Source organism: Phascolarctos cinereus, unplaced genomic scaffold (assembly GCF_003287225.1).
Source record: "Phascolarctos cinereus isolate Bilbo 61053 unplaced genomic scaffold, phaCin_HiC Scaffold_4;HRSCAF=312, whole genome shotgun sequence".
In the NCBI taxonomy this organism is placed as follows: domain Eukaryota; kingdom Metazoa; phylum Chordata; class Mammalia; order Diprotodontia; family Phascolarctidae; genus Phascolarctos; species Phascolarctos cinereus.
In genome coordinates this window covers 664207415-664234273 of record NW_027555847.1, presented here as the reverse complement: position 1 = coordinate 664234273, position 26859 = coordinate 664207415, and the positions used below count along the sequence as shown (strand labels likewise).

The window sequence follows — 26859 nt, the reverse complement described above, 5'->3', positions numbered from 1 at the left end:
TGTGCGTCCTGCTTTGGGGCTTCTGAGGACGCCTTAGTGGTTATGGGATTGCTGATTCCTTGAATAGAGATGGAAATGGAGTTTCCCCTCCTTTAAATAATTTCAATATTAGATAAAAAAAAAGATCAATAAAAAAAAAATAACCCTAACCCTAACCCCATCCATGGGGGGCAGGTTTGCTTTAGGGATGCTTTATTTTGATAAGGTCTCAGAATCTGTGGCCAGTGGCCTCTCTCCAGCTGCAGCCTCTGAAAGTGGGGGCTTCCTCGTCAGTCACCCCTCTCTCTTGAGGGCCAGCGCCAAACTCATCTTTCTTTCCCCTATCCGAGCCTTGGCTGGGCAGAACCTGGGCTCTGGGTTCAGCACAGCCTACAGCCCTTGCTTTGGGAATCCTAGTTACTTTTTCTTTATGATAAAAAGAGCTTCTGGACAGTTCACACTTTCAGGGTTATGAAGGACTTCCTTAATAGGCCCAGGAGGGGAGATACATAATCTAATTATGTTGTGCCTACTTTACAGATGAGGAAACAGAGGCTCAGAGAAGGGTTACACAGCTAGTATGTTCTGGAGCCAAGATTCAGGTCTCCAATCTGTCCTGGACTGGACTCCAGCATACTGGCCCCCGCCATACTGAGCCCATACACATAGCCCTTCAAACACAGTAGGTGCTTCCTCTTATTTCATTCACCCTCTCTCTATTCCTCAGTGATCTTCTCCAGGCTTATACGTTTCTTCAGCCTGGCCCTCTCTTTGGAGATGTGGATGTCCTGCCTTCCCACCAGCACTTCAAACATGGCCCAACCTGAGCTTATTGTAATTTCTTAAAATCTGTTCCTCTTCCTCACTTCACCATTCATTCATCCAAGCCTCCTATGTTCATAACCATGGGATTATACCAGAATTATAGAATTTCAGAGCTGGAAGGGAACATGGTAGAAGAAATCAAGCACTGATTAACTGCCTACTATGTGCTGATATAGCCTCACATTGCACTAAATGCTTTATGAATATTATCTAATTTGATCTTCACAACAGCCCTGGGAGGTAGGTACTATCATTACCCCCATTTTACAGTTGAAAAAACTGAGGTTAAGTAATTTGTCCAGGGTCACACAGCTAGTACGTATCTGAAGTCAGGTTTGAACTCAGGTCTTCCTGACTCTAGGCTTTCTGGTGCCCTTCCTTTGCTCTGGAGCTGAGGTCTCCCAGCTGTGACATGCATGTTCTAGATCTGACAGTCTATGATTCAGAGGGTTGGGGGTAGGAATTGGTGGAGACAACCACCAGTGTCACGCTCCTCATTTCCTCTGCTGGACTCTTTCCACTGCCACCATCACTCGGCAACCTCTCTTCCTCTGAGGATCGCACCAGACAAACTTGGAATCCAGTCTGGGTTCTGGAGTGGTTATCTACTGGCTCCGAGGGTGTTCCCCTCTCTTCTCAATGAGGTCGGTGCCTGGCTCACAGCCTCTGTCCACCCTTCCTATGGTGTTTGATGTCCTGACTTCCTCCTTCCTCAATCAACTAAGCCTTGGGTCACCGGTTACCTCTTCCATTGTCCATAAGGGACCCTGGATCTGGCCACTGCCCATAAGCGTTCTACTTCCAGCTTCCAGAACTCCCTAATTCCTTCATATGATCATCATCTTTCTTCTTTCTAGCTCTCCCCATGCCTTCCTCCTCCTCAGTCTCCTCTTTGTCCTCATCCTCCCTTCTAATCCCTCTGTGCTCCGCGACTGCCTCAAGCCATCTTCCTCGCTCTGGCTTTGCTCCCCCTCCATCCCCATCCCCATTTCTAGACGACAGCGTGGTGTAGCATGAGCAATGTCTAAAGTTGGAAGACCTGGGTTTGAATTCCAGCTCTGCAACTTATTTTCTGTGTGACTTTGCTCATGTCGATTAGCCTCTCTGGGCCTCAGTTTCCCTATCTGTAAAATGGAAGGCTTAAAGAAATATCAGCAACATTGTGTGATGATCAACTGTGAATGACTCAGCTCTTCTCAGCAACCCAGTGTTCTAAGACAAGTACAAAGGACTCACGAAGAAAAATGCCATCCACATCCAGATAAAGAACTGATGGACTCAATGCAGATTGAAATGTATTTTTTTCACTTACTTTATCCTTTTTTGTGTTTTTTTCCCCCTTTTGATCTGTTTCTTCTTTCACAACTGTGACTAATACAGAAATATGTCTTACATGATGGCACATGTATAATCTATATCGAATTGCCTACCATTTTAGGACGAGGGCAGGGGAGGGAGCGAAGGGAGGGAGAGAAGGAGAAAAACTTGGAACTCCAAATCCTGTAAAAGTCAATGCTAAAAATTGTCTTGACATGTAATTGGGGAAAAAAAACTATTTTAAAATGGAGGGTTTACACTAGATGACCTCTGATATCCCTCCCAGATTTAAATTCAGGAACCTTTGGTACTAGAGTCATTGAAGATGGTTGGGCAGGGTCGGGGTGAGGTGGGACTTTCAGGCCCAACCCTGCCCAGCCTCCAGCACATTATGTGAAGTTGGTTGGTTTGGGGGAAAAGCACTAGTCTGGGAACCATGAGATTGGTCTCTGCCCCTTTCGGTACGTTGTATAACCTCTCCAGGCCTGTTTTCTCATCTGAAAAATGGTGCTGACCTGTACCTTGATCTTTGCTCCTAGATTCTACTATTATGCACGTGTGTGTGTGTGTGTGTGTGTCTGTGAGAGAGACAGAGACAGAGATATAGAGACAGAGAGACAGAGACAGAGAATACAGGGGGACACTCTGAGTAGGTGGAAGACACAATCCAGCCCCTGAAGCTGGCTGACCCTGAGTGAGTCACTATATTTCTCTGGCCCTCAGTTTCTCTATGTATGAAATGCAAGTTGAACTAGATTACCACAAAGAGCCTCCCAACTTTGACATTCTGGGTTCCAAGAGCCCTCCCAGCTCTCTAACATTATGTTCTAAGGTCCCTCCTAGTTCTGAGTTCTATGATTCTGGGGTGGGGAATGGTGGGGATAACCATCAGCAGAGTCTCAATAATATCCCCCCCAAGATCAGATACTTCTTGACCTGGTGGGGTTCATGTCCTCTCTGCTCCTCCCTCCCCGCCTCCATGGATGACCCCTCCTACAGAAAGGGGGTCAAGGAATAACTGCTATCAGCCAGGTGGGGACTTTCAGTCTCCCACCCTATGGGGATTTGGCAGGATTTCTCCCGGGGAACGCCCAAATCCTCTCCCTCTGAGTGTAGGAGAGGGACCTGGGACTGTCAGCCTTCTGCCACATCCCTGAAGCACACACAATTCCAGCCTCATGCTTGAAGGAACTGGGGACAGTTAGCCTGGACAAGGAGGAGGCTGGGGGTGCAGCGGGGGGTGTGTGGCAGCGTATGAAGGGCTTGGATTAGAAGTAATGGGAGAAAGCTGCAGAAGAGGCAGCTTTCATCTCAGTGAAAGGTGACATTTCTTATCTGTTGAGAGCTGCCCCAATGTGGAATGGATGGCCCATGGAGCGTTCCTGGGCTGGCAGTGTCGTCTGGTCTCCCCCCCAACTCACCCTGCTCTTCCGGTGATTCTGCTCCCATCCCCCTGGGGCCGAGTGGCTGGCCAGCCTCCCTGAGGCTCTGTGACTGGCCAGCACAGGCCTGGGGCTAGGGCTTTTCTACAGCTTCAACCAATACAAGGTCATTGTTATTCACCAAGAGCTAGACAAGCCCCGGGCTCCCTCAGCCAAAGCCTTGGAGTCTGAAAGGGTTTCTGGGCCAGGAGCCAGGGGCCAGGGCGCGATGAGAGGGAAGGAGGGAGGGAGGCTTAGGGCAGCTCTCAGAGCTAGAGCCCCAGTGAAAAGAAACCAAGGCCTCAAGAATTCCACTTTGGCCTTTCAGCAGCTTCCCCTTTGTCTGCGGGGGTTAGACATATCCCCTCTGTGGGCATACAGGGCAAACCCACTGGCCTTGGGCTGACTCAGAGCAGGAGCGGAGAGACAGGTCTGAAGGGGTCTATTGTAGAGACGCTGTGGGTTGGGGGTGGGGGGAGGTGGGGGAGAGGGGAGGGGAATCCAAGGGAGGGAGAAGTCGGAGGACAGAGGGAGAGAGGAAGACAGACACAGACACAGAAACATATGGAAAGAAAAGGAGACAGCGAGGGAGATATATGTATGCGCATGTGTTTATGTACATATATACACACAGATATGGTGCATATATACACACACACATACTTTGAGAGAGAGAGAGAGAGATACTGTATTTTAATACAATGAAATCATGCTCAGGCTTTGGGGCTGGGTCTCTCTGTGAGGGCCATTGGCCCTGTTTGGTCTCATCTTTGGGTGCCCAGTAAACGTTTGCAGATGTCAGAGAGTGTGAGGCTGCAATACTGCTTGAAGGCAGGGATTGTATGAGGCAGGAGCTCAGAATGCCTTCCCAGCGGGGCAGGGCGCTGGGTAAATGGGCAGCGGGTAAGGGCGGAGACCTTTGCTCTTGCTGTCAGGGTTCTTTCTTTCCACCATAGAGTCTGTCTGTTTCTGGACCTGTCTGCCAAGAAGGGGGCTTGGCTCATCTGGGCTCTAACTTGACCAAACCCCAAAAGGTATTGGCAGGCCAACGCCCCATCTCCCCTGTGCCTCTCCCAATCCCAAACATTGTGGACCCGATGGGGTGAGCACACAGAAGTTTGATCGATACTCTTGACTACTCGAAAGCCATTCACAGCTCCCGAGTCTAGCCCAGCCCAGCGTGACCCTGCCCTTCCCTTCCTGCAAGTCATACATCCTATGGAGCAACAGAAGTTACGGGAGGGCTGGCCTTGAACTCAAAAAGCCTCAGAATGGCTCTTACTAGCTGTGTATCCCTGGGCAAGGCTCTGTGCCATCTTGGGCCTCAGTGCCCTCATTTTTAAAATGGGGATGACAATCTCACTTGCCCCGTTTCTCTCTTTCCACTCGCTGCCCCTGCGCTGGTTCTCCCCTGGAGTATCAGAAGAGCCTCCAGACTGGTCCCCCTGCTTCGTGGCTCCCTCTCTGACCCTTCCTTCAGGAGGCTGCCCCAACCATTCTTCGGAGGCACCGCTCATCCCCGCCCTCATGTCTCCAGGATAAAATACAAACTTCTCAGCCTGGCACAGGAAGCCTTTCACAACTTGGCTCCGATGTAGTCTTCCGGCCTTATTTCACATTATTTACCACCCCACTCCCCATGATTGTTTTTCCTCAAAGTCTACATTCAAAGCAACCTGGATCAAACGCTCCCCCAACTTGACTGCAACCTTCCGTCTCACTATAGTCTCTGTCCATTCCCCTTCAAGGCTCAGCCCAGCCATTGGGCCATCCATGAAACCATCCCTGATCCCGGCTCCTTCCTCAACTTACCGTGTGTGTGTGTGTGTGTGTGTGTGTGTGTGTGTGTGTGTGTGTGTGTGTGCGCGCACCCGCATCCCCACCCCCTCAGTAGAACATAAACTCCTTGGGGGCAGGACTGCTTTGTTCTGGATCTCCTGGGCTATCACATAGGAGGTGCTTTATAAAGTCGATTTACCAAGCCCTATTGGTTTCCCTTCCTCCCCCACAAGGTGGTGAAGAAAATGCTTTGTAACAAGGAGCAATGGGAGCCTGCATCCTCACTACCCTCTTCTTCCTCAGGGTCTCCACTTGACCAGGGCTCCTGGGGGCCGAGGACCAGTCCTACCACCAGAATGGCCTCCCTGCTTCTCCTCTCCCTCACTGCCATTGAAAGGCTGGGACTTCTCTCTGTGAGGGGGAGGAGCTAGCTCTCTAGCTGGCCCCAGTGCTATCCTTCCTGGGGCCCAGCTCTCCAGCCAAAGGCTCCCCCTGCCCAAATAGCCAGGCCTGCCAATCAAGTTTGTAGATCCCCACAGGCCAGGGGGAGGAAGGTGTGGGCTGGAGAGATCAGACTCGGGAGTCAGGAACCCTGGATATGAGCTCAGCTCTGTTGCTTATGAACCTACCTGGGTGGCCTTGGGAAAATTCACTTCCCCTCTCTGGGCCTCGGTCTCCCCATCTGTAAGATGGGGTGTTGAGAGCAACATCCGTGTTCATAAGATGCAAGGAGCTTGAAAAACCCTAATCCCGGATTCCTTCCATTCCTTGGCTGCCCCTCACGGCCCCACCCTGGCAGTTTCCATAACAAAGGAGGCTCCTGTAGACCCGACTTTCAGACAATCTTCCTTTAATACAAAGTCGATATATCTACATACACAGTGGCAGGAAAACCACTTACAGTTTCAGTTTGAAGTAACAGTGGGAAAACGGATAGTGTCTCTGCTCTCGTACAAAGAGAAAAAACTGGTCTCGGTTGGCATCTGCTTTTCTCCTTTCCCCTCATCTCCCTGGGGTGAAGTCTTGGCTGCAGGTTGTCAAGAGTTTGGGGCCAGGTTCCCACGGCCCTTTTGGTCGGGGCGGAGCGGGCCCAGTCCCTCCCTGGTCAGTGCAGGAGGCCGGTTGGGGTTGTGTGTGTGCACACACACGTTGTGGTCTGAGAGTGTGTGTGTGTGTGTGCGCGCGTGTCCAACTTCCCCATGCCCAGGGTCCAGCTGGGGCCCCCATCCTCATGCATCCAGAGAGCAAGGGAGAGGGAGAGGTGCCCAGGGTGGCCTGGGGCAGGGGATGCATCTTCCTTCCACACAGTCTGAGCCCTGGGGGCCCACCAGCATCCAGGTGGTGGTTCCCACTAGATGTCTGGTGTGACCCAGGGCACCTGCACGCCTGGGGTGGGTAGGAGGGCTTCCAGGGTGGGAGGGGCCATCCCTCCCCCCCCCCCCCCCCGCAGTGGGTGCTTGGTCCTGGCAGAGGAGCTCAAAGGAGGAGGGGGCCTGCTGGCCAGCCTTCCCCTGGCCTCCCCCGCACCTGGAGCCATGCCTGATATGTCTGAGATTTAATTTAAAAACAAAACAAGGACAGTTCATTCTTCCATGAGCGAGTCGAACCTTTCCAATGGTAGAAAAGCATATGTAGAAGTAGCAATTCGCACGTAATCTTGTACATGATCACAGCCAGCACACAGAACGTTTCTACCGTGAAAAAATAGACTGTCTTTGAACGTAATATGAATAAGCAAATTCTCTTTTAAATTCATTGACTCATATTCTGTCAGTTTTTTTTTAAAAAAAGGAAAAATACACTATTTAAAAAAAACGGTAATGTCACTGGTTACAGTTACATCGATACTTTAAAGAAAGCCGCTCACAGCGCAGGGCCAAGGCAGGGCCAAGGCTCTGCTCTTTCCTGATGGTCTGACGGCTGGGAGGAGGTGGGCTCGGCGGAGGCCGCATGGTTATCCGGAGGGGGTAGGGAGAACCGGCAGAGGCTTCGGGTTCAAATTCAGACTTTGCCTGGGTGACCCAGGGCAAGTCATGGCCTTGTGGGGCCTATTTCCTCACCTGTAAAGCAATGGGTCCTACGATTCCTAAGGTTCCTTCTGGTTGGAATCCTATGAGTCTAGAACCGTCTCTTCCCCAAGCCCCGGGCAGGGGTGGGAGAAAGGAGACAGTATTTGCTGAAGACAGGGAGGAATGGGTTGAACAGGCCTGTCCCAGCAGCTCCTCTGCCTTGCCCCCCTCTCCCCACCCTCTGAAATCCCACCTGCAGGAAAGCTACTTGCCATGCTGCACCCTCCCCCCTTTGTCTTTTTCTCCAGCTTTCCAGAAATAACATTTTTTGGAATCAAAAAAGAAATAAGGAATGTTCCAAGTATTCAAAAGGGGATGTGGCCCCAGCCCCCCTGCCTCCCAGCTGGGTCCTGGTTGTGGGGACCCCTGGGCAGCCTTCCCTCCCCATGCTGGGGGAGTTCTGGCAGGCCGGGCCAGGCTTGGCGAATCTCTGTCCCTCCCCCAGTGCTGTACAGAGGAGGCATTTCATTGATGTGGTCATTGGCTCAGGGCTGCGGCTGGGGGCTCTGCGTGGGTGAATGGTGGAGGGTGGTGTGGGTGGGGGGGTGATTTCCCCTAAAAATGTCCAACCAGGCAAACAAAGACATCAAATTCTTAATGATGGGCCCCAAGTGACTGTGCCCCTCCCCGGAGTGGGGGCTGGGGGGGGGCAAGGTGACCTGGGGACCAAAGCCAACTTGAGGTAACAAGCCGCTGCTGCTCAGACCAGCCCTGGCTCACAAGCTTCTGGACCGCTCCTGGAGTTCATGCTGTGGAGGCCCCAGAGTGAGTGGCCTGCGTTGGGCCCGCCCTTCCCCCAGGCTCCCGCTGTGGTGTCCAAATAAAAAGGTACTTGTTCGGTTCAGTTTGTGGTAATCAGTTCGAGGACCCTTCCGGGTGAGGGAAGGGGGAGCGTCCATGACGTCCAGCGGCCCGTGGAGTCGGTTCGGGGAGGGATGGCTTTTTATGTTGCATAGTGGTCAAAACTTCCAAGGTACTCGAGGGCAGCCTGGTAGCAGAACTGGTACTCATCCTGAAGCACAGACAGGTCAGGAGAGGAAGAGGTCAGTTACACCGGCAGTCGTACAGCCTCCCCTCTCCCACCCCAGGGTCTATAGAGAAGACAGCTTGCCAGGGGACAAAAAGTGCTGCATTCGGAGTCAGTGGGCCTGCCTTCGACTTTGCAGGCACCAGTTCCACGTTTCCCCTGGGGGATGCAGGGCTGCACGTGAATGTTATACCCATTTTACAGCTGAGGTAACTGAGGCTCAGAGGGCTGAAGAGGATCTATCGAAGGAATTGTGGTATCTAGACTGGAGAAGACTAGGGGCAGGGGGCATGGTGGCAGCACAGCTGTGCATCTTAGTTTTGAAGGCTGGTCATGAGACGGAGGCAGCCACAGAGCAGCAGCAGATGAGGAAAAGTGAGTGTGGCTTCAACGTCCCTCCTGAAATATGGGGCCCAGAACTGGATAGCCGAACGGTGTGGTGGAGTGTGTACTAGGCTTGAGCTCAGGAAGACCTGAGTTCAAATCCAGCCTCAGACACTTACTAGCTGTGTGACCCTGGGCAAGTCACTTGTCTTGTCTCAGTTTCCTCAGTGGTAAAATGGGCATAATAACAGCACCTACCTCCCAGGGTTGTTGTGGGGATCCAACCAAATGATATCTGTAAAGCTCTTAGCACAGGGCCTGGCACAGTGCAGGTGCTTATAAATCCTTGTTCCCCCTCTCTCCCTCCCCTGTACCTCAGATGAGGTCTGAGCCGAGCTGAGGGCAGGGGGATGAGCACCCGCCTCCCGTGCTCTGGACACCAGGCCTAAGATGGCACGAGGCCTGCTGAACCCCAGCCAAGCGGGCCCTCACCTCCGTCTGCACCATGGCCGGCCTCTGCGTCCGTAGCATCTTCACCGTCTGGAAGATGTCCACCACTCCCTCATAGCGCATCCTCTCCAGGACGATGCTGAGCGTGATGAAGACCCCAGTCCTGCCCACGCCGGCACTACACACAGCGAGGAAGAACACATTCAGAGGCAGAGAGAGAAGGGCCCGCTGTTATACCCCTTTGGTCACGTGATGACGCCAGGGGCCCCCAAGAGCCATCTGGCGATGTCACGGGAGCGTCCGTAGGTGAGAAGACCGTGAGCGTGTGTGATGCAGTGGAGAGCCTGAGAACGGCGGTAACTGTGAATCAGGGATGAGTGCAAAATTTCTAGCTATCTGCAGCAGTTACAAGGGGACATGAAATCATCTGCGACAAAGTCACAGACGCTGCTGATACCCCAGTGGGATGCCACCTCCGTTCAGCACTGTAGTAAATGCTAAATTTCAGTTACAGGTTAGTGCAAACAAAGATGCTGCTTCCCCCCCATTCATATTCAAGGACTCCCTGGAAATCTCTCCATGGACCCCAGGGTCAGAGGCCTGGATGTTGTTCGACATCCTCATTTTACTGAGGCCCAGAGTGGGAGTGGGTGGCTCGAGGTTACACCGCTTTAGAAGTGGGGGAGCCAAGATCTGAATCCAGCTCTTCTGACTTATAACCCCAAGCCCCTAACAGGCCCTGCTCTCCTTCCTCCTGAGGCCACTCGGGGGCTCTCTCAAACCCCACTTCTAATGGGGGCATCTCCTACCCCAGCTGCAGAGAGAGGGGAGGATGTGATCATGGACCACGGAGAAAGATGGGGAAAGAGGAAGAGGAGGCCACAGGCCAGAGGAGAGACAAGGAAGGGAAAGGTCATGAGAGGGGAGAAAGGGCCCAAACTGTCATTATTATGAAGCACCTACTCTATACAGGGCTCTGCTGGGCACAAAGTTCAAATAAGCCCTCGTGGAGCTCAGTCTAGTGGGGGCTACCTCACAGCCCCACACACCCACCCATTCTTACATGGTGAGGGCATTAGGAAGGTGCAAGCCAAGCGAAGGGGTGGCAGGTACTGATGGATGGGGAGGGGATCAGGGCAGGGGCAGAGGCAGAGGCAGAGGCAGGGGGAAAACCTGGGCTGCCTCTGGGGAACAAAAGGCCAGTCTGCCCGGACTGCACAGCATGCTGACGTGGAGAAGGGCCACACGAAATAAGGTTGGGTGAAGCCAGACCATGGGGTGGCCTTGAATGGGAATGGCGTCTGAACTTTCCTGGCCCGGCAGCAGGTGCCCTGAAGGGTTTGGGCAAAGGAGGGACAAATAGTGACAAGATTGGAGATTTAACCCAATGTCCTCCTTTTACAGGTGAGGAAACTGAGGCCCAGAGAGCTCTGAGTGAGCCAACTCAGGCTACTGGTAAGAGGCGGAGGCAGGACTGCCTTGTATTTACTTGGGACATATTTCCCATTGACATAATTGTATGGGTTGTGCCTCCCCAGGAGGACGTAAACTCCTCAAAAGTGGCATCTCTTTGGTTTTAATTCTCATATCCCCAGGCACATGATAGCCTCCTTATAAATGTCTGCTGACTGACCACTGACCGGCAAGTCTGGCAGGGGGCAAAGGAAGAAACGAGTGGAGGTAGGAAAATGTCATCCAGGAAAGTGTTTGTAAGGAGGACTGACTAGGCTGGGGACTGTGGGAATATAGAAGTGGGGATGGACAGGAGGAATGGGACACAGATGGGAAACAGCACCAGTTATTGGTGGGGAAAAGTCCCCAAGCCCTCCCTGTGGACCATGGGTCTATGCTTCCTCCAGGGGAGAGGCCCTAGCCTGGCAAGGGGCACAGATGGGCAGAGAGAAGGGGGGAGCCACAGGAGGGTGTAGGGCAGGGTTACACCTTCCCCCTGGAGGTACAAGAAGTGTGACGGGGTGGGGGAGGAGGGAGACGTAAGGAATATCTAGGAAATAACTGTATTAGCCTCTTGAAATACTACAAAAATACTATTGTTAGTGAACAAATACATGGATTAGAGAGAGATGCCAAGGAGACAGGGGCCGGGTGGGGAAGGAAGGGGCATCAGAGAGCATTGGATGGAATAATTCCTACCAACTAAAACCAAATGAATGAAGGCTGGATGTGAAACCCCTTTTCATATTGAACAAGGGAAAAAGAGCCATCTGTGACGACCCCAGGAAAGGTGTGTTCATTGATCTCCACAGTGCCAGCCGGTGCCAAATTGATTTCCAATCTGCAAAGTTACAGACTTTTCAGAGTCCCTTCGCAGAAGCACAGTCCGTCCTTCCTGGACGTGCTCCCAAGGCTTCACTCACATTTACAACTCATCTCAGAGAATCAGGATTCTTGGTCCCGTTCTTAATCAAATCCCAAGCAGGAAACAAACTGGAGGCTGGGCATGATATGTGGCTAATCGCTTTCAAAAACTATCCTGAGAGAATAAAATCAACTAGTTTATTTGACTGTGTTCTGATAAATCTTTAACAACATTATGATAGTAAAACAAGTCATCATGTACTGAATAAAGGGGTTTTTATGAAAAATTTCATCTGTTTTATTCCTCACATGTGTGTGTCTGAGACACTCTAGAATTTATTTCCTTTCACATTTAATAGGTGGTGTGGGAAGGATTACTGAAAACCAAGGAGCATAGGGATGGAAAAAATGTTGGGTACCCCTAGGGTAGGGTTAGAAAGGCGAGGCCACATCTGGAAGAGAGATGGGGAGAAGGGAAGAGATGCTCATGGACAGAGGAACAAATGGGGAGGTGGGAGAGGAGACCAGATGGGTGTGGAGGACGCGACATGGACCATGGAGGAAAGGGATGGTGGTGGGTGTCTCCTTACATAAGCCCTGCCCAGAGCGATGCTATTGCCAGGACCTCGCCCTTGGCCAAGTCCACGCACACAGACACACGTCAGGAGGCCAGTGCTGACACAACTCAGACCACAGGATTGTCTGCCCCTGCCCCTGCCCCTGCTCTGTGACCCCAGGGATGGCCCTACCTGCAGTGGACAGAGATGGGCCCGTCCTGGCCAAACTGCTCCTTGGTTTTGTGCACTTGGCCGATGAAGTCGATGAAACCTTCGCCCGACTTTGGCACGCCTTGCTCTGGCCAGTCTGTGAACTGGAACTGGCGGACAGTCCGGGACTGGCCGTCCTGGGGAGAGGAGGAGAGGCCCAGCCCAAGTCAGTGGTTACCACGGCCTGTTGTTTACTCACTTAAAACAAATGTACTGTATACAAGACATTTCCATTATACAAATGCTGTATAAGAAGAGCTCTCTCTCTCTCACCTCCCTTGTCTCTCTCTCTCTCTCTTCCTTCCCTCCCTCCTGTATAAGAAGTGCTAGAGATATACAAATATGGAAAAGACACCATCCCTGCCCACACAGAGCTTACAATACACTGAGGGAATGAGGTCCCAACACATACAACCTTCTATGACAAGCTCCTGACAGAGGCAGAGAACAGGTGACATATAAGGGTCAAGCGGGTATCCCTTAACAACAGGGGAAACCTGAAGATGTCCTCGGTGGACCTGAAGGGGAGTGTGGGGGAGGGAGGGAGAGAAGGCGGAGCACTCTGAGGCCAGACAAGGTGGGAGCGGAAGGGACTTATCTGGTTTGGTTGGAGCATGAAACATGGTGAGGCCAGGAATAAGAGAAGCCTGGAGAGTGTAGGGTGATGCCAAGCCGTGCCCATCTCCTTCCATCATTCCAGGGCCGCCGCTGTTCATCATCCATCGATCTTAGTGGCCACGGCCAAGCCATGGCCCTGAACTCTGGTCCTCCTTCTCCTCCTCTTCCTCCCACGGGCACGTAGCCTCTGCCCCTGAGAGCCTGGGCTCTGGGAGGTGAGCTTTTGTGGCACTCTGCCCAGAACCAGGCCACATATCCTACCTTCCTGCCCTGTTCTCTGACTCTAGACATGGTTTTCACCTGTCAGAATGTAAGCTCCTTGAGGGCAGGGATTGTGCCCGAGGTGCCTGGCATACAGTAGGTGCTTAACAAATGCTTTTTCATCCATTCCAGACCATCTTGACTTCATCAATGTCATCCCTCATTCAACGCATCTACCATCAGCCTCTTGGTATCACCACCTTCTCGCTTGTCAGCTTCCTCCATCAGGAGCAGAGCAGAGGCTCCCAGGAGACCCAGGGTGGCCCTCACTCACCCTCTGTGCATGTGGAGGGGCAGCCTACCTTGGGGCTGGAGCACGGGCATGACAGGGCCTCAGTGGGGAGTGAGGTCCAAGAGGCAGAACGGACCTCTTCTCCCACATGTGATGGCCTTCCCTCTCCTGCTCAGGACCCTTCTCACGGCCTAAGAGTGAGCCCGGCCTCTGAGGCCTTCCCAAGCACAGCCTCGGTCTACCACTTTGTCCTCATCTCCCTCCTGCTCCTCTACATTGACCTGCCTCCCACCACAAGCACGCTGGATTTCCTGCAGTGGTCCCCGAGTTCTCAGAGCACTTGTTCTGCCTGGCAGGCCCCTCCCTCTCTCTAACTGGACCCGTCTTCCAGGGACCTGCTGTAGTCCTGAACCTTCTCCAAGTCTACCTTCCTTGTAGCTGCTATTGCACTTATGGCAGCTAGGTGGCGCAGTGGATTGAGTCCTAGGCCCCGAGGCAGGAAGATCTTTGTTCAAATCTGACCTCAGACACTAACTAGCTGTGTGACCCTGGGCAAGCCACTTAACCTCCGTCTGCCTCACTTTCCTCAACTGTAAAATGGGGATTATAATAGTACCTGCCTCCCAGGGGTTTTGTGAGGACCTGGCACACAGTAAGTGCTATATAAATGCTTTTCCTCTCCCCTTCCCCCCTTTATGGTCCGTACTATTTGCTTTGTTTATCCCACAACAACTTGTATGAATATGTTCTTAGAGCTAAAATGGGCCACGGCGATTTTCTAGTCCACTCCTCTCCCATTTTACAGATGAGAAAATTGGGGCCCAGAAACGGGCTGGCCACCTTGAGCCGAGGGAGAACAAGGCTACATAGTACGTAAGCTGCAGGGAGTGCCTCTCGCTTCCTGGCCAGTGTCTCTGAGACCAGCTGCTTCCTCACCACTCTGGGCCTGGCCTCAGTCTGCAGGTGGCCAGACTGGCCCGATGGCCTGAGCCCATGGGGAGGGGAGGGCGGGGTCAGTGACTGCCCTGGAGTGCCCCACCGCCCCACGCGGAGCCGGGACCTTGGGCGTCTGTACCCCTCACCCAGCTGCCCCTCTGGGATGGGCTGGGCACTCACCCGGGCGTCGGTGACTTTGAACTCGCGCAGGATGTACTGGGGCATGTTATACTCCGCCATGGGGTCCACCACAAAGTACTGGTAGCGTGCCGATCGTTCTGCTGGCCAGTACTGGTGACATTTCTCCTGGTGCAAGGAGAATGGGGCTGCCTGTCAGGTCTGCTGTCCCATGCAGGGGATGTGTGTGTGTGTGTGTGTGTGTGTGTGTGTGTGTGTGTGTGTGTGTGCACGCGCGCATGTGCGCGTGCATGCATGCAGGGGGCAGAGGGCCGTGGCAGTCAGGGAGGGAAAAGCCACTGACTGCAGGCTGCCTCTTTCTGCCCTGCCCTTACCCCACCAGGTGAACCTATCTCATCTTCCCTCCTCCCCGAGGAGTCTGCCCCTCAGTCCCCTGACTCCAGACTGTTGCCTCCCTCAGGGCAGGCCCAGGGCTGGCCCTTCTACACTTTCCCTGCTCCTCCCCCTAAACTTAGGTCCCCCAAGGCTCCTTCCCTAGGAGTCCTGGGGGAGGGTGCCCTCTGAAGGCTTCCCACAGCTCTGAGGGTCCCCGCTTGTTGGGGGGATGGTTGTCCATGACACATTCTACCCCACGCTGTTCTGCTACCCCAGCAGGCAAGGCTTGGCGCTCGGGCCTCTCTGGTGACTCACAGGCACGGAAGGCCAGGGCCGCCCCTGCTCGCCGCCTCCCCCACTCACCCGACCCATCTCCCGCAGCTTGGTGAGCATCACCACGATGGTGGAGTTGTTCTCCCACAGCATCCGCCAGAAGTCCTCGGTGGTCTCTGCCAGCGGCCCCTGTGTGGCGATGTAGGCCTTCTGCTGCCTGTGAGCAAGAGAGGGTCGCTGAGAGACGCCTCAGTCTTCCTCGGAGGGTGCAGGGCCCTGCGCTGGCTGCCCCAGCGTCTCCTCTGGGAATGATGGGGATTTTTACCCTAACAGAGACCACTGAGGTCGGCTCCCCTCCTTGTACAGACAGGAAAACTGAGATCTGGGCTACAGGAGTGATGCTCAAAGGCATGCAGAGACTTGAATCCAGGGCTCCCATCTCTGGGTCCAAGGATGTTTCCTGTCTCTTTTCAAGCTGGAGGCAAGAAGGCTGAGCGACTGTCCTAAGCAGAGCAGAGCCTTATTCGGGGTTTATTTTCTTTCCTCTCCACCTCTGGACTCCTTGGTCCATCTGCCCATGCAAGAGGCTGTCTATTCCTGAAGGCAGCTGGCACCTCTGGGGGTAAACCCGTGGTTCTGGGAGGGGGTGGGGCAGGCCAGGGAAGGAGAACAGCATGGAACTGTGGGGCAAGGGAGCCGGGGACAGCTAAGCTAAGGCCCCCAGGGCAGGGACACTGAACGGCCTTCCCAGCCCATCTGGGCCCACCCTCGCCTGCGCACCGGTAGCCGTCGATGAAGCTGGCATTGATGTAGTCAGAGCCCTCCACGCCGCGGATGGGCTGCAGGCACACACGTGTGCTCTCGTACGGCATGATGTTCACCAGGCGGTTCTTGAACTTGTTACAGGGAAGGTTGGCACTGATGAAGCGGGACGTGTGGGCTTTGGAATTGGCCAGCCTCTGGAGAGGGTATACGGGAGAGGCGGGTTTGGGTTGGGTGGGCACCAGGGGATTCCCTGGCTCAGAGCGAGCCCCCAGTCTCCCCTTTCCTCCTCACCCTGGAGGCAGCAATGTGGAAAAGATGGCTGTGTGGGCCTTGGTGCCCCGGCACCTTCCTGGACCAGATTTCAGACCCTTAGCACCACCGGTCCCATTACCCCAAGCCCTTCCAGAGTGGCCCCTCTCTGAACACCACCTCTTCCCCTCCACGGCCTCCCCTCCCCTCTCCACGGCCTTGCCTGGCCGCACCAGCTCCAGGGGGTGACCCACCCCTCTCCACGGCCTCGCCTGGCCGCACCAGCTCCATGGCCTCTCCTCCCCTCTCCACGACCTTGCCCAGCCACACCAGCTCCACGGGGCAAGCCTCCCCTCCCACTCAGTCCCCTGCCCCACACCGGGCTCCCACCTTGAACTCCAGCTCCATGCCCGTGACGTGCTCGCCAGTCTCCACCTGGGCCAGCTTCTGAATGTATGAGTAAAGGTTGCGGGCGGGGACCTCAGTGTTGCCACAGGCAACGGCTTCCAGAAGGGCATCGTGGATGAAGCTGTACTGGTCCTCGGTCTGGACCATGTAGTTGCGCTGTGAGCGCATGAGGGTCACGTGCCCGTAGATGTCCACGGTCTTCTCGGGCTTGATCCGCTCCAGCATGGCGTCTATGACGATGAAGCAGCCTGTCCGGCCCACGCCCGCGCTGTGGGGAGGGAGAGCAGATGCTTGGGGGCTGGACCCGATAGCTCATCCTGGGATGCCAGCACCCATTGCTCTGACACCCAAAGGCCTTCCTTTACCAAGGGCCTTCCCCCACCAGCAGATGGGGCAGGCAGGCAGTGGGTGTGGGCATGCATCATCCTCCTTTCAGGGATGTGAGGCAGGGAAGCAGGCGTCAGTGCTGGGGGTCCCTACCCGCATGCCCTAAACCCTGCTGGTCCTCAGGGATCCCTTCTATCTCAGGGCTGGAGGCTACTCCCTTGTTCTTCAGAGAGAGGGTGGGGAAAGGGACCTTTGTGCGGTCACATAGCATGTCAGTAGCTGATCCTAACAGCAGAAAATAAACAGCTACAAACAGGTGACTTGCCCAGGTCCAGGTAACCTCCTTTGCCCAGGGGCCAGGCTTGGATGCCAGGACCAAGGCTGGTGGGAGGCCAGGGATCACTGTACCTGCAATGAACCACAATGGGGCCTGCATCTGGAGGGTTGCAGGTCTTCACTCTTCTCAAGAAAGCCAGGAAGGGTGTTGGGTACTCAGGGACGCCATGGTCTGGCCACGCTGTGAATTGGAACTGGCGTACTTCACGCTTCTCGCTGGAACCATTCTGTGGAGACAAGGGGCAGGCTAGTGGGCAGATGACCCCATGGACTGTGACCCTCAGAAACTCCCATCTTTTCTTAATGTATCCCGTGTACCACTTCCTAACAGATGGCTCTCCCCTACTCTAAAACCTTACATGGCTCCCTACTACCTTGAAAGTCCAAACTACTCCACCTAGACATCTCTTTCCTCTCTCTCTAACCTTGCCCCCTAACTCCCTTCCATGTCCACATCTGTGGCTACCAGAGCCCCTCCCGGTTCTCCCCCACACCCCTCAATACCAGTTCTGTCCACTTTCACACCCTTGATGAAGCTACTGATCCTTCTGTAATACCCTCCCCCCTCTCTCATGTGTATCTAGGACCACGAAAGGCAGTCTGCAGAGGGGTGCTGGCATATTTTTGGGGGCCAGGGCAGGACCGCTCTTGCTTGGTAACTTTGGGGGCTTTGCAGGCTGAATGTAAGCAGTGAGCTCCTGCCTTATTCTTTTCAGTGATGGATGGGGGAATCTCACCTTCCCCATACACTGCCTCTTAAATTCCCTGCCCAGCTACAGTGGACAAGGATGGTTCTGGGCACGGTCTGTCCCTCAGGGGTGATATGGGGGGAAAGGCTGGCCAGGACCTAAAGTATCTCCCCTCCTGCCTCGTCTGGGCCTGCCAAGCTGGTTCTTTCCATGCTCAAAAGTATAACGGCAGGCCTGGCTCCTCCAGGGACTGATCCCCATCCTGAGCAAGGAAGCTGCCTTCTCTTCCATAACCCGTGAGGCTGGGAGCGCCTCTGAGGGCAGGGCTGAGGCTTCTCCTTCCCCGGTGTCCCCACAAACCCCAGCAGAGACACAGGACTGTGAGGGACGAGGGTGGAGGCTGGGTGCAGAGGCCAAGGCCCTAGCCTGAGAGGCCCTTGGACACCCCAGAACCTCAGGGATTGGGAGAACCCTCCCAGGACATCCGGTGCAAGCACAAACATCCTCCACCGGGTCCCCAACAAACCTCCCTCAGACTCTTGTCCACCTGAATCCCTCTCTCCCGAGGCCGCCCTTTCCCTGTGTCCAAGCACGGCCCTAGGTCTGCCTCATCCCTCAGGGCAGGGAGCAGGGGGAAAGGCAGGAGGAGGCACCTTGTGCAGGGAGAAGGTCCGGACGCAGAATGTCGCCAGCTCGATTGTGTCCAGCAGGGTAACCTGGATCACACCATAGGTCTCTGTGCCCCGGCCAGGCCAGTACTGGTCACACTTGATCTGGGGTGTGGGAGCAGGAGGGAAGGCCAGAATCAACGTCATGGCTAAGGCACTGCGGGTGTCGCTGCCCCACTCCCACCATGGGCATCAGCCCCAGAGGCTCCTCTGAGGGAGGATGGGGCCTGGGCCGGGACCCTGGGGCATTGCCACGGCAACCCTTCCAGCCTGCCCGTGATGAAGGCTATCGGGGCCTGAGCTGGGGAAGGGGGCCCCCCTTGGCATGAAGCCAGTACTTGGCAGGAGGCAGCGTCCGCTAACAACAACAGCCAACAATGTTATGGTGCTTTCAAGTCTGCAAAGGGTTTGTCTAATCTCATTTTAGCTGAAACAACATTTCTGGGAGAAGATAGAGAGAAGAAAACAGAGGTTCCAAGAGGTTAGGTGACCTGACAAAGGTCACGTGGCCAGTAAACATTAAGGGGTAGAATCTGAACCCAGGTCCCTGCAATCTGAAAACTTTCCACATGACATGGTGGCATGCTCATTCTTTTGGGGTTAGCAGACGATTCTTCTTGTCATTCAGTTTTTTATTTATTGCAAATTAAATTACGAGCCCTTCAATTTCACACCTTTTTGCATATGAGCCTACACACAGTGGGTGTGAAATGATGATGATGATGGGAAGGGGTGTGATCGGAAACCAAGGTAGGCTCAGTGCTGGGCTAGGAACATACCGTATTACTCCAGCAGAATGCAAGCTTCTTGAGGGCAGCGATTGCCTCATTTCTGTCTTACTAACCCACTGCCTAGAAGAGCACCGGGTACATCAAGTCTGCTGGACTGAACTGAATTTAGAGTTAGGAGACCTGGGTTCAAGTCTTGGCCCTGACACTTAGGATCTGTGTGACTTTGGTCAAGTCACAGCCATGCTGAGTGACTCAGTTTCCCCTTCTGTAAAATGAGACAATTTCCTTCTTCCTCCTCTGTTCCCTTGGGAGTTGGGGGCTCCCTCGCCCAGTTTGGCCCTTCCTTACCCGTGACTTCTCCTCCAGCTTGGTCATCATGACCACGGTGGCAGAGCGTTGCTCCCACACCATGCGCCAGAAGTCGCCAAAGGTCTCAGGCAGGGGTCCCTGCGTGGCGATATACGCGTTTTGTTTTCGGTAACCATCTATGTAGTTGGCGTTGATGTAATCGCTGCCCACGATGCCTAGGTTGGAGAGATTGAGGGGATTCTGAGGAGCTGAAAGGCTCATCTCCAGGCAGGGGGACTCCAAAGTGAAGGCATCCCTTGGGCATGGAACCACGAGGGTCCTCCTTTGGGGGATGTGGGGCTGGGGCCATCCTTCAGCAGGGGTAGTTAGGGCCGACCCTGTGCAGAGCCTGGGATGACCCTTGGTTCTAAAGGCAATCTTCTCCCCATGCCCTGTCTCTCTCATGTGTACCTAGGACCATGAAAGGCAGTCTGCAGAGGGGTGCTGGCATATTTTGGGGGCCAGGGCAGGACCACTCTTGCTTGGTAACTTTTAGGGCTCTGCAGGCTGAATTATTCTTTTCAGTAATGGATAGGGGAATCTCTCCTTCCCCATACGCTGCCTCTTGAATCCCTGCCCAGATACAGTAGACAAGGATGGCTCATGGTCTCCAGGAAAGAGAGTGTGGGCAGGGCCTAAAGTATCTCCCCTCCTGCCTCCTCTGGGCCTACCAAGCTGGCGCTTTCCATGCCCAGTGCCATCACCTTCTTCCCTCTGTAGCCTGACCTTCCAGACTCCAGAAGGAGTAGGCAGGCCGCCTTCCCTCTCCCTGGACTACCTCTGACTGCTCCAGTCCTGCTCCTCTACCCTTGCCTCTCCCTGTTGCTGAGGGTCTGAGCACACACCCACACCCTCAGGAGAGTGGTCATCCAAGAGTCCTGCCTCACTAGTCCTAGAGACTCCTTGAGGGAAGGGCCTGAGTGGCTCTGCTCCCACCACCTTGCCTACTCCACAGGCAGGTTCCGGGCTGGGCTCACGGGGGCTTTGGTGAGCTCTTAGTGCGTGGCTGATAAATGCTCAGCTAAGGGAGAGATGGTCACTGAGCTCCTATCAGCTCTGTGGTGCTGCTGTCTGCAAGACACACTGGGGAGACGAGCCCCAGAAGCATGAGGCTAGGGCAGAGATCTCAGAGATGATCTTGCCTAACCCCTACCTGAGCAGGGATCCCCTCATTCAACCTCTGCTTGCACACTCCCAGTGACGGGGGGCTCATTACCTCCTGAAGTAGCCCACTGCCTTAGGGGACAATTAAGGCTTAGAGACCAGACTATTTTAGCCACCCACAGAGCTGCTTTCTCTTTCATCCATCTCTCTTTTTTAGAGGAGTTCTGGTTTATGGAGAGTTGGTTAAACTCTCACTGGAGCCGGAGTGTGACCGAGGCCTGATTTTCATGGTCTGGGAGAAAGAGTCCAGGGTTGGGAATCAGGGGCCGAGTTCCAGTCCTGGCTCAGCCAATAACTGAGGGACAGATCTCTTAACCTTCTCTCTTGGCCTTAGCTTTCCTACCTGAGAAGTGGGGCTGCTGATCCCTGCCCAGGAGTCCTTGGGAGTTCGGGGGAGAGGTCTTCTTACCTTCCATGGGGAGAAGGATGACCCGAGAGTGGTCGTAGGCTATGACATTGGCATAACGATTCTTGGGCTTATTCACCTCCAGGTTAGAGTGTTCCCAGGTGAACTGCTGTCCGGGGTCAATAGACTGCAGGACGAGAAACAGACAGAGGCAGGGGAGAAAGGGAGATCCAGAATGGCGGGGGAGAATAGGGAAGAGGAGGGATGGAGGAGAGAGACAGAGAGAAGAGAGACAGAGATAGAGGAGAAAGGGAGATCCAGAATAGTGGAGACAGGAGAGATGCGGAAGAGGAAGGATAGAGGAAAGAAGAGACAGAAGTGGGGAGGAGATAAGAGGAAAGATGGGCAATAGGGAGAGAAACAGAGAAAGCACAAAGAAAAAGGGCAAAGAGGAGGAAGAAAGGGTATAGAATGAAGAAAGTGAGTGGAAGGGAGACAGAGAAAAAAAGGAGAGGGGGAAAGGAAAGGAGAAAGAAGACAGGAGAGAGACAGGAAGAGGAAAGGGAGGAAGATATAGAGAGCAAAAGGGAAGAAAGAGAATGAAGCGGGACAGGAAGAAGACAGATTGGACAGAGGTGGGAAGGGTGTCAGACACAAAGGCTGTTCAGGGCTGCTATTGGTGGCTCAGCCTTTTCTGGCAAGGCTACTAGAGGCGGGGCTGGGGGGGGGACAGTCACAGGGCGGTCCTTGCTCTACCTACCTGTGCCATGTGAGAAATCACATGAGAGAACTGGGATAGCTGGGCCAGACGAGCTGACCCAATCCACTCATTTTCAGAGGAGGATCCCTAACTGAGCCCTAAGGGATCAGCCAAGGCCATGTGGCCGTGAGAGACCAGTGTCCCCAGCTCCTTCGAAGGCACTTCCCACTGCCCTACAGTGCCAATGGCAGGCCTGAGGCATTTGCCTTGGCTGTGCCCACTATCCCCCTGGGCACAACACAATGCCCAGCTGTGGGGACTCTTCCTGTAGAAGCTCCCCTGACCACACCCAGCCCTCTCCACCATTCAGCTAACTTTGGTAGTGCTGTGGCCTGCTTTATTCACAGAGAGGATCATGGGATTGCAGTACAATGAGTTTAGGTGACATACTCAAGGCTGTGTAACCAGCAGGCGGAAGAGCAGGGATTCAAACTCAAGTCCTGATCTCAAATCCCGTGCTCTTTCCACCAAGCTAGGCAGCTGCCTCAGTGAAGAGGCCTAGGCCAGGGCTGTGCGTATGTGTGTGCAGGGATGTGGTGGCAGGGTCTGCAGCCACTTACCTCATACTCTTGGGATAACTTCAGGTTGTCATTGGCTTTGAGGTGCTCTGTGTGCTCAGCCATCTCGGTGATGGGGATTGGAGGGTGGCTGAGCATACCTGGGGGGGAGAGCAGACCCGCCAGGTGGGGGCGGGGAAAGAGGGTGGTCATGGCCTGTGGCGGGGCCGGGACAGCCCCGGCCCAGCCCACGGGATGCATGAAGTGGGGACGATGGGGGGTGAGGGGAGGCTCTACAATGTGAGTTCTGCAATGGAAGGGCGGCGGTTAGAAGAGAGAAGGCAGGCAGGGCTCGAAATTAATGTCCTGGGAGAGGGGGAGGGGGCAGAGGGAAGACAGGTGGTCTCCTCTGCCCACCACAGCCCCTAGAGTAGGGGTGATCAGGAGGAGGCAGGGAGGAAGGGAGGGAGGGAAGAGACTGTTGATGGTGCTTGGTTCCTAAGAGGTTCTAGACCAAGTGAACTGCAAGGGAAGGAGCTGACCCCACATACACAGCTGTTACAGAGAGGGGAGGGAGGTCTGGGTGGGGCCCAGATGGAGATGGACATGCAGATGGGCAAAATGGGAGGTCTCTGGGGAAGCTGGCTCTGTCACCCTTGGGGTCCTCCCTGCCTGGCACAGGGACTCTGGCCGGTGGGCACCTCCCAAAGTCCGTCCACCAGGTAGATGGAGAGTGGCTGAAGACCCATTCTCAGCTCTGTCCCCTCCCTCAGGGAGATGGCTTTCATCTGGGGCCAGGCAGTGAACAGCTTTCACAGGATGCGTTTGGTTCTTACAAAACTCTGGCCAGACTTGCAGGGACTGGAGAATAAATACTTTTAAGAGTTTCTTGGTCCTTGGTAGCTTGGACCTGGGAAGGCTAAAACTCAAGATTCCACCTAGCAGAGGTTTGGGAATGGTCCCTTGGGTTTAGGCATGTGGTAGGACCACTTCCTACTGTAACGAGTTACCTCAGCCATGACCCCTGATTCTAGCCTCAGCCCTAAAGCCCTGACCCTGACCCTGGCTGGCTGCCTCACTAATGCTTCCACCTAGAGTGTGTGAATGACTCAGTATACAACCCCTCCCCACTCTAAGGAAACCGCCTCCCTGCTGCTGGGTCCAGAACGTGTTCTGAGCATCTTCAGGATGTGCTCTTTGTTACTCTGTGTGTGCGTGTGTGTGTGTGTGTGTGTGTGTGTGTGCGCGCGTAGCCTCCTGCCCCAGGGTCCTTGCAGGAGGCCCTGTCTCCACTCTGGGCCATGGCTCACTCCCACCACCTTCAGAGCCTATCAGGGGTGGGGTAGGGGATGAGGGTGACTGCTGAGAATTTCGAGCCCGAGAATGTGTCATGGTGAAGCAAGAGGTGGTGGGGGCGTGAGCAGCTGAAGAGAGCAGGGCAAGGCAAGCACTGCTCCCTAGTTTTACAGTGCACACCCCTCCTTCTCCCCTTCACTCCTGCCCTGAGGGACAATGAGGCAGACAACAGGGTGGGGTGGGCACAGAGGTGTAACCAAAGTCCTCCCGCCTCATCAACCTGGGGTCCCTTTTAGGGGACAAGGAGCTCCCTAGGCTGGGAGACAGGCGAGCCTTGGATTCTAGGCCTAGCTCTGTCCCTGGTTTGTTGTGTGACCTTGGATCTCTGGGCCTCAGTTTCCTCACCTGTAAAATGGGAGTAATGTCACCTGCCCACCATCCAACAAGAGGATAAACTGAATGGATGGGAAGATGCTTTGGAAAGGCTAACACACATTAATACGAGGACTATGTGTTACTCACCACCTACCATCCCCAACTCCTCCCATCAATTAAGTGACCACAAGGTGGACCAGATGCTCCCCTCAACCCCTGACCCGCACCCCGAGGTCACAGCATCACATGACCGAGAACCGGAAAGGACACTTAGAGATGGATGGTCTAGTCCAGAAGAAGAAACTGAGGCCCAGAAAGAAGGGAAGGGACTGTGCCCATGTTACATAAGATGGGAGGAGGGCAAGGACTGCTCTGTCTACTGACACAGTTGGTGAGAATGTTCTCTATGAGGGACAGATGAAGGCCTGGCAATGCCTGGGCATCCCTAAGTTGGGAGACCAGGTGGGAGAAGGGCCTGTCTTCGAGTTCTTGGTGCCCATGGGGGACTCAGGGTATCCTAAACTATGGACTGAGGCAGGCCTTCAGCCTCTGCTTTAAAAGACTCATTCCCCTCCTCCCCTTGTGGCCCAATTCCTGTTTTTGGAAGCTTAATCTAATTTGTTGGAAACATCGATCCACTTGGGGGAAGATCAATTCCTCTTTTAGGACGATCCTTCCTTTTCTTCTGACCACTGATCTCTATTTTCCTGAAGAGCCATCATTAGGGGGAAAGACAGATCCCTCTTTGGGGAGAAGGCACTCTGTTTGGGGGAGAGAGAGAGGTGGTTCTGAGAAGGGAAAGCTTGGGGAGAGTGTGTGCGTGCGTGCGTGCGTGTGCGTGTGTGTGTGTGTTTATGAAAGCTGTGGCTGGTCTTCCCTAGTTCCATCTGACCAGGGAAGGAAGAGTCGCCCCTCTCCCCCCACTCAAAGGGGGTCAGCTGTGGCTCCCACAGGGCCAGGATATAGAGGAGGAGCCCTGTTATTATGAAGAGGGAGAAGACCAAGACTGGTGGCATCAGGGACAAATGGTGGTGGCTTCAGGGAAATGGGTCTGTAAAGGGAGGCATTTAACTAGGTTTGGAGTTAAGGGAAGAGGCCCAGACTGGCACTCCAGCTCAGACAAGCTCTAGCGGCGTGACCACGGGCAAGTCACCGCACTCTTTGCACCTGTCTGACCTGTAAAGTGGAGATGGTAATGCTCGCACTCCCTACCTTGTTAGCATGTTACCAAGGCCACGAGGTTGTAGGATCATGGACTTACAGACCTAGGGCTGGAAGGGACCCTGCCTCCTCCCAGCCCGGCCCAGGTCATTTTACAGACAAGAGAACTGAGTCCCAGGAGGCTACGTGATTTATTTCTCCAAGGTCACCCAGCGAATAAGCAGCAGAGTGTCATCATACTTGGACTTCTCAGCTCTCTACCAGTGTGAATGTTTGCTCCACCACACGGGCCTGGCCTCTTCACAGGTGATTTCATGACATGTGGTGGGTAGAAAAAAATGAATCCCTTGATAGGGATGAGCCTCTCCATGCCTAGCTGGGTAGGCTAGCTCTTGAATGACAGAATTAATCCTGTTTACGCGGCTGTATTTCTAGGCTCATGCATAGAACACAGTACAGCCTGAGAACTGCAAGGGCCCTTGGAGGCTATCTGGTCTAACCTCTTAATTTTACAGAGAAGGAACATGAGGCCCAGAGAGGTTTTAAGATCTTTGACCAAGGTCACACATCAAATGAAGAGCCAGAATCTGAACTCGGGTCCTGACTCTTTCTGCTGCCCCCAGAGACACTGCCCAAGTTCTGACTCATGCTGGCCTGGGCTCTGGAAGCCCAGTGTCAATTCTGCCACAAAGAGAAAACCAAGGCAGACATTGCTGTTGTGGGTGAAGAGTGGAGGGAAGAGGGCACCACGTTTTGTATTCAGTGAACTTCAAGCCCACGGGAGCATACAGGCAGACCTGGAGGGGCCCCAGGGACCATCTCAGGCCACTGTCTCATGTGAAGATGAGGAGGTCGAGGCCTAGAGACTTGAAGTGCCTCAGCTAGCGCCTTGCAGCTGCGTCAGGGGTGGGATGTGAACCCAGCGTCCTTGGGGAACGCTGTAAAATGATTCGTCCATCCTCCTGTTCCCAAACCGCTCTGGTTCGTGATTCCAGATTTTCCTCTAGGGGACGGGTAAAGTGGACACTACCTCGCATGTCTGACCCTCTGCCTCCCACGCTGCCCATTCCTTCCCAGGAAGCTCTCGCTGGGTGTGGGGGGGCGGTAAGAGGTGGGGAAAGGGAAGGGGAGGGGAATAAGTGTTTCAGTAAGCGCCTACCATGTGCCAGGCGCTGCAGTAAGCGTCTTACAAACCGTGTCTCATTTGAGCCTCACCACAACCCTGGCAGGGAGGTGCTGTTAGTATTCCCATTCTTCAGTTGAGGAAACTGAGGCAATCAGAGGTTAAGTGACTTGCCCAGGGCCACACAGCTAGCATCTGAGGCCAGAATGAAACTCAGATCTGCCGGAGTCTAGGCCGTGTGCTCTATCCATTACATCCCCAGGGACTATAAGATTTGGCGCTATGAGGGTCCTAGTTGCTACCTTACTGACACCTTCATTTTTGAAAGGAGAGAACTGAGAGGAGAGCTCATTTGACAAGGTCACACACTTAGAACTCGGTTTCCAAAGTCTCCAGTCCTAAAAGGGGCTGATTGTTCTTGGCTGAGCACCTACCGGGACATGGATATTGGGATCTACACCCCAAAGCTCCTGACGAGCAGGGGCCAGGAGGCAGGTGCTGCTGTGGGC

At 54.2% G+C, this 26859-nt stretch overlaps 1 protein-coding gene across 12 annotated transcripts in view; it reads right to left on the bottom strand.

The window, feature by feature from the left end:
* Window positions 1–6154: 6154 nt before the first annotated feature.
* Window positions 6155–26859, bottom strand: part of PTPRS (protein tyrosine phosphatase receptor type S) — a 225364-nt gene continuing 204659 nt past the window's right edge. For all 12 annotated transcript variants that reach the window (XM_078153987.1, XM_078153985.1, XM_078153983.1 and 9 more), the window contains 12 exons: window positions 22459–22556; window positions 21202–21325; window positions 19629–19804; window positions 18535–18654; window positions 17265–17419; window positions 16512–16797; window positions 15888–16066; window positions 15198–15324; window positions 14502–14627; window positions 12257–12411; window positions 9234–9369; window positions 6155–8402 (listed from right to left, as the gene is read on the bottom strand). In XM_078153987.1, the coding sequence (XP_078010113.1) occupies window positions 8334–8402; window positions 9234–9369; window positions 12257–12411; window positions 14502–14627; window positions 15198–15324; window positions 15888–16066; window positions 16512–16797; window positions 17265–17419; window positions 18535–18654; window positions 19629–19804; window positions 21202–21325; window positions 22459–22556 (1751 nt within the window). In that variant the 3' untranslated portion in view covers window positions 6155–8333. The remainder of the gene's footprint in view (window positions 8403–9233; window positions 9370–12256; window positions 12412–14501; window positions 14628–15197; window positions 15325–15887; window positions 16067–16511; window positions 16798–17264; window positions 17420–18534; window positions 18655–19628; window positions 19805–21201; window positions 21326–22458; window positions 22557–26859) is intronic.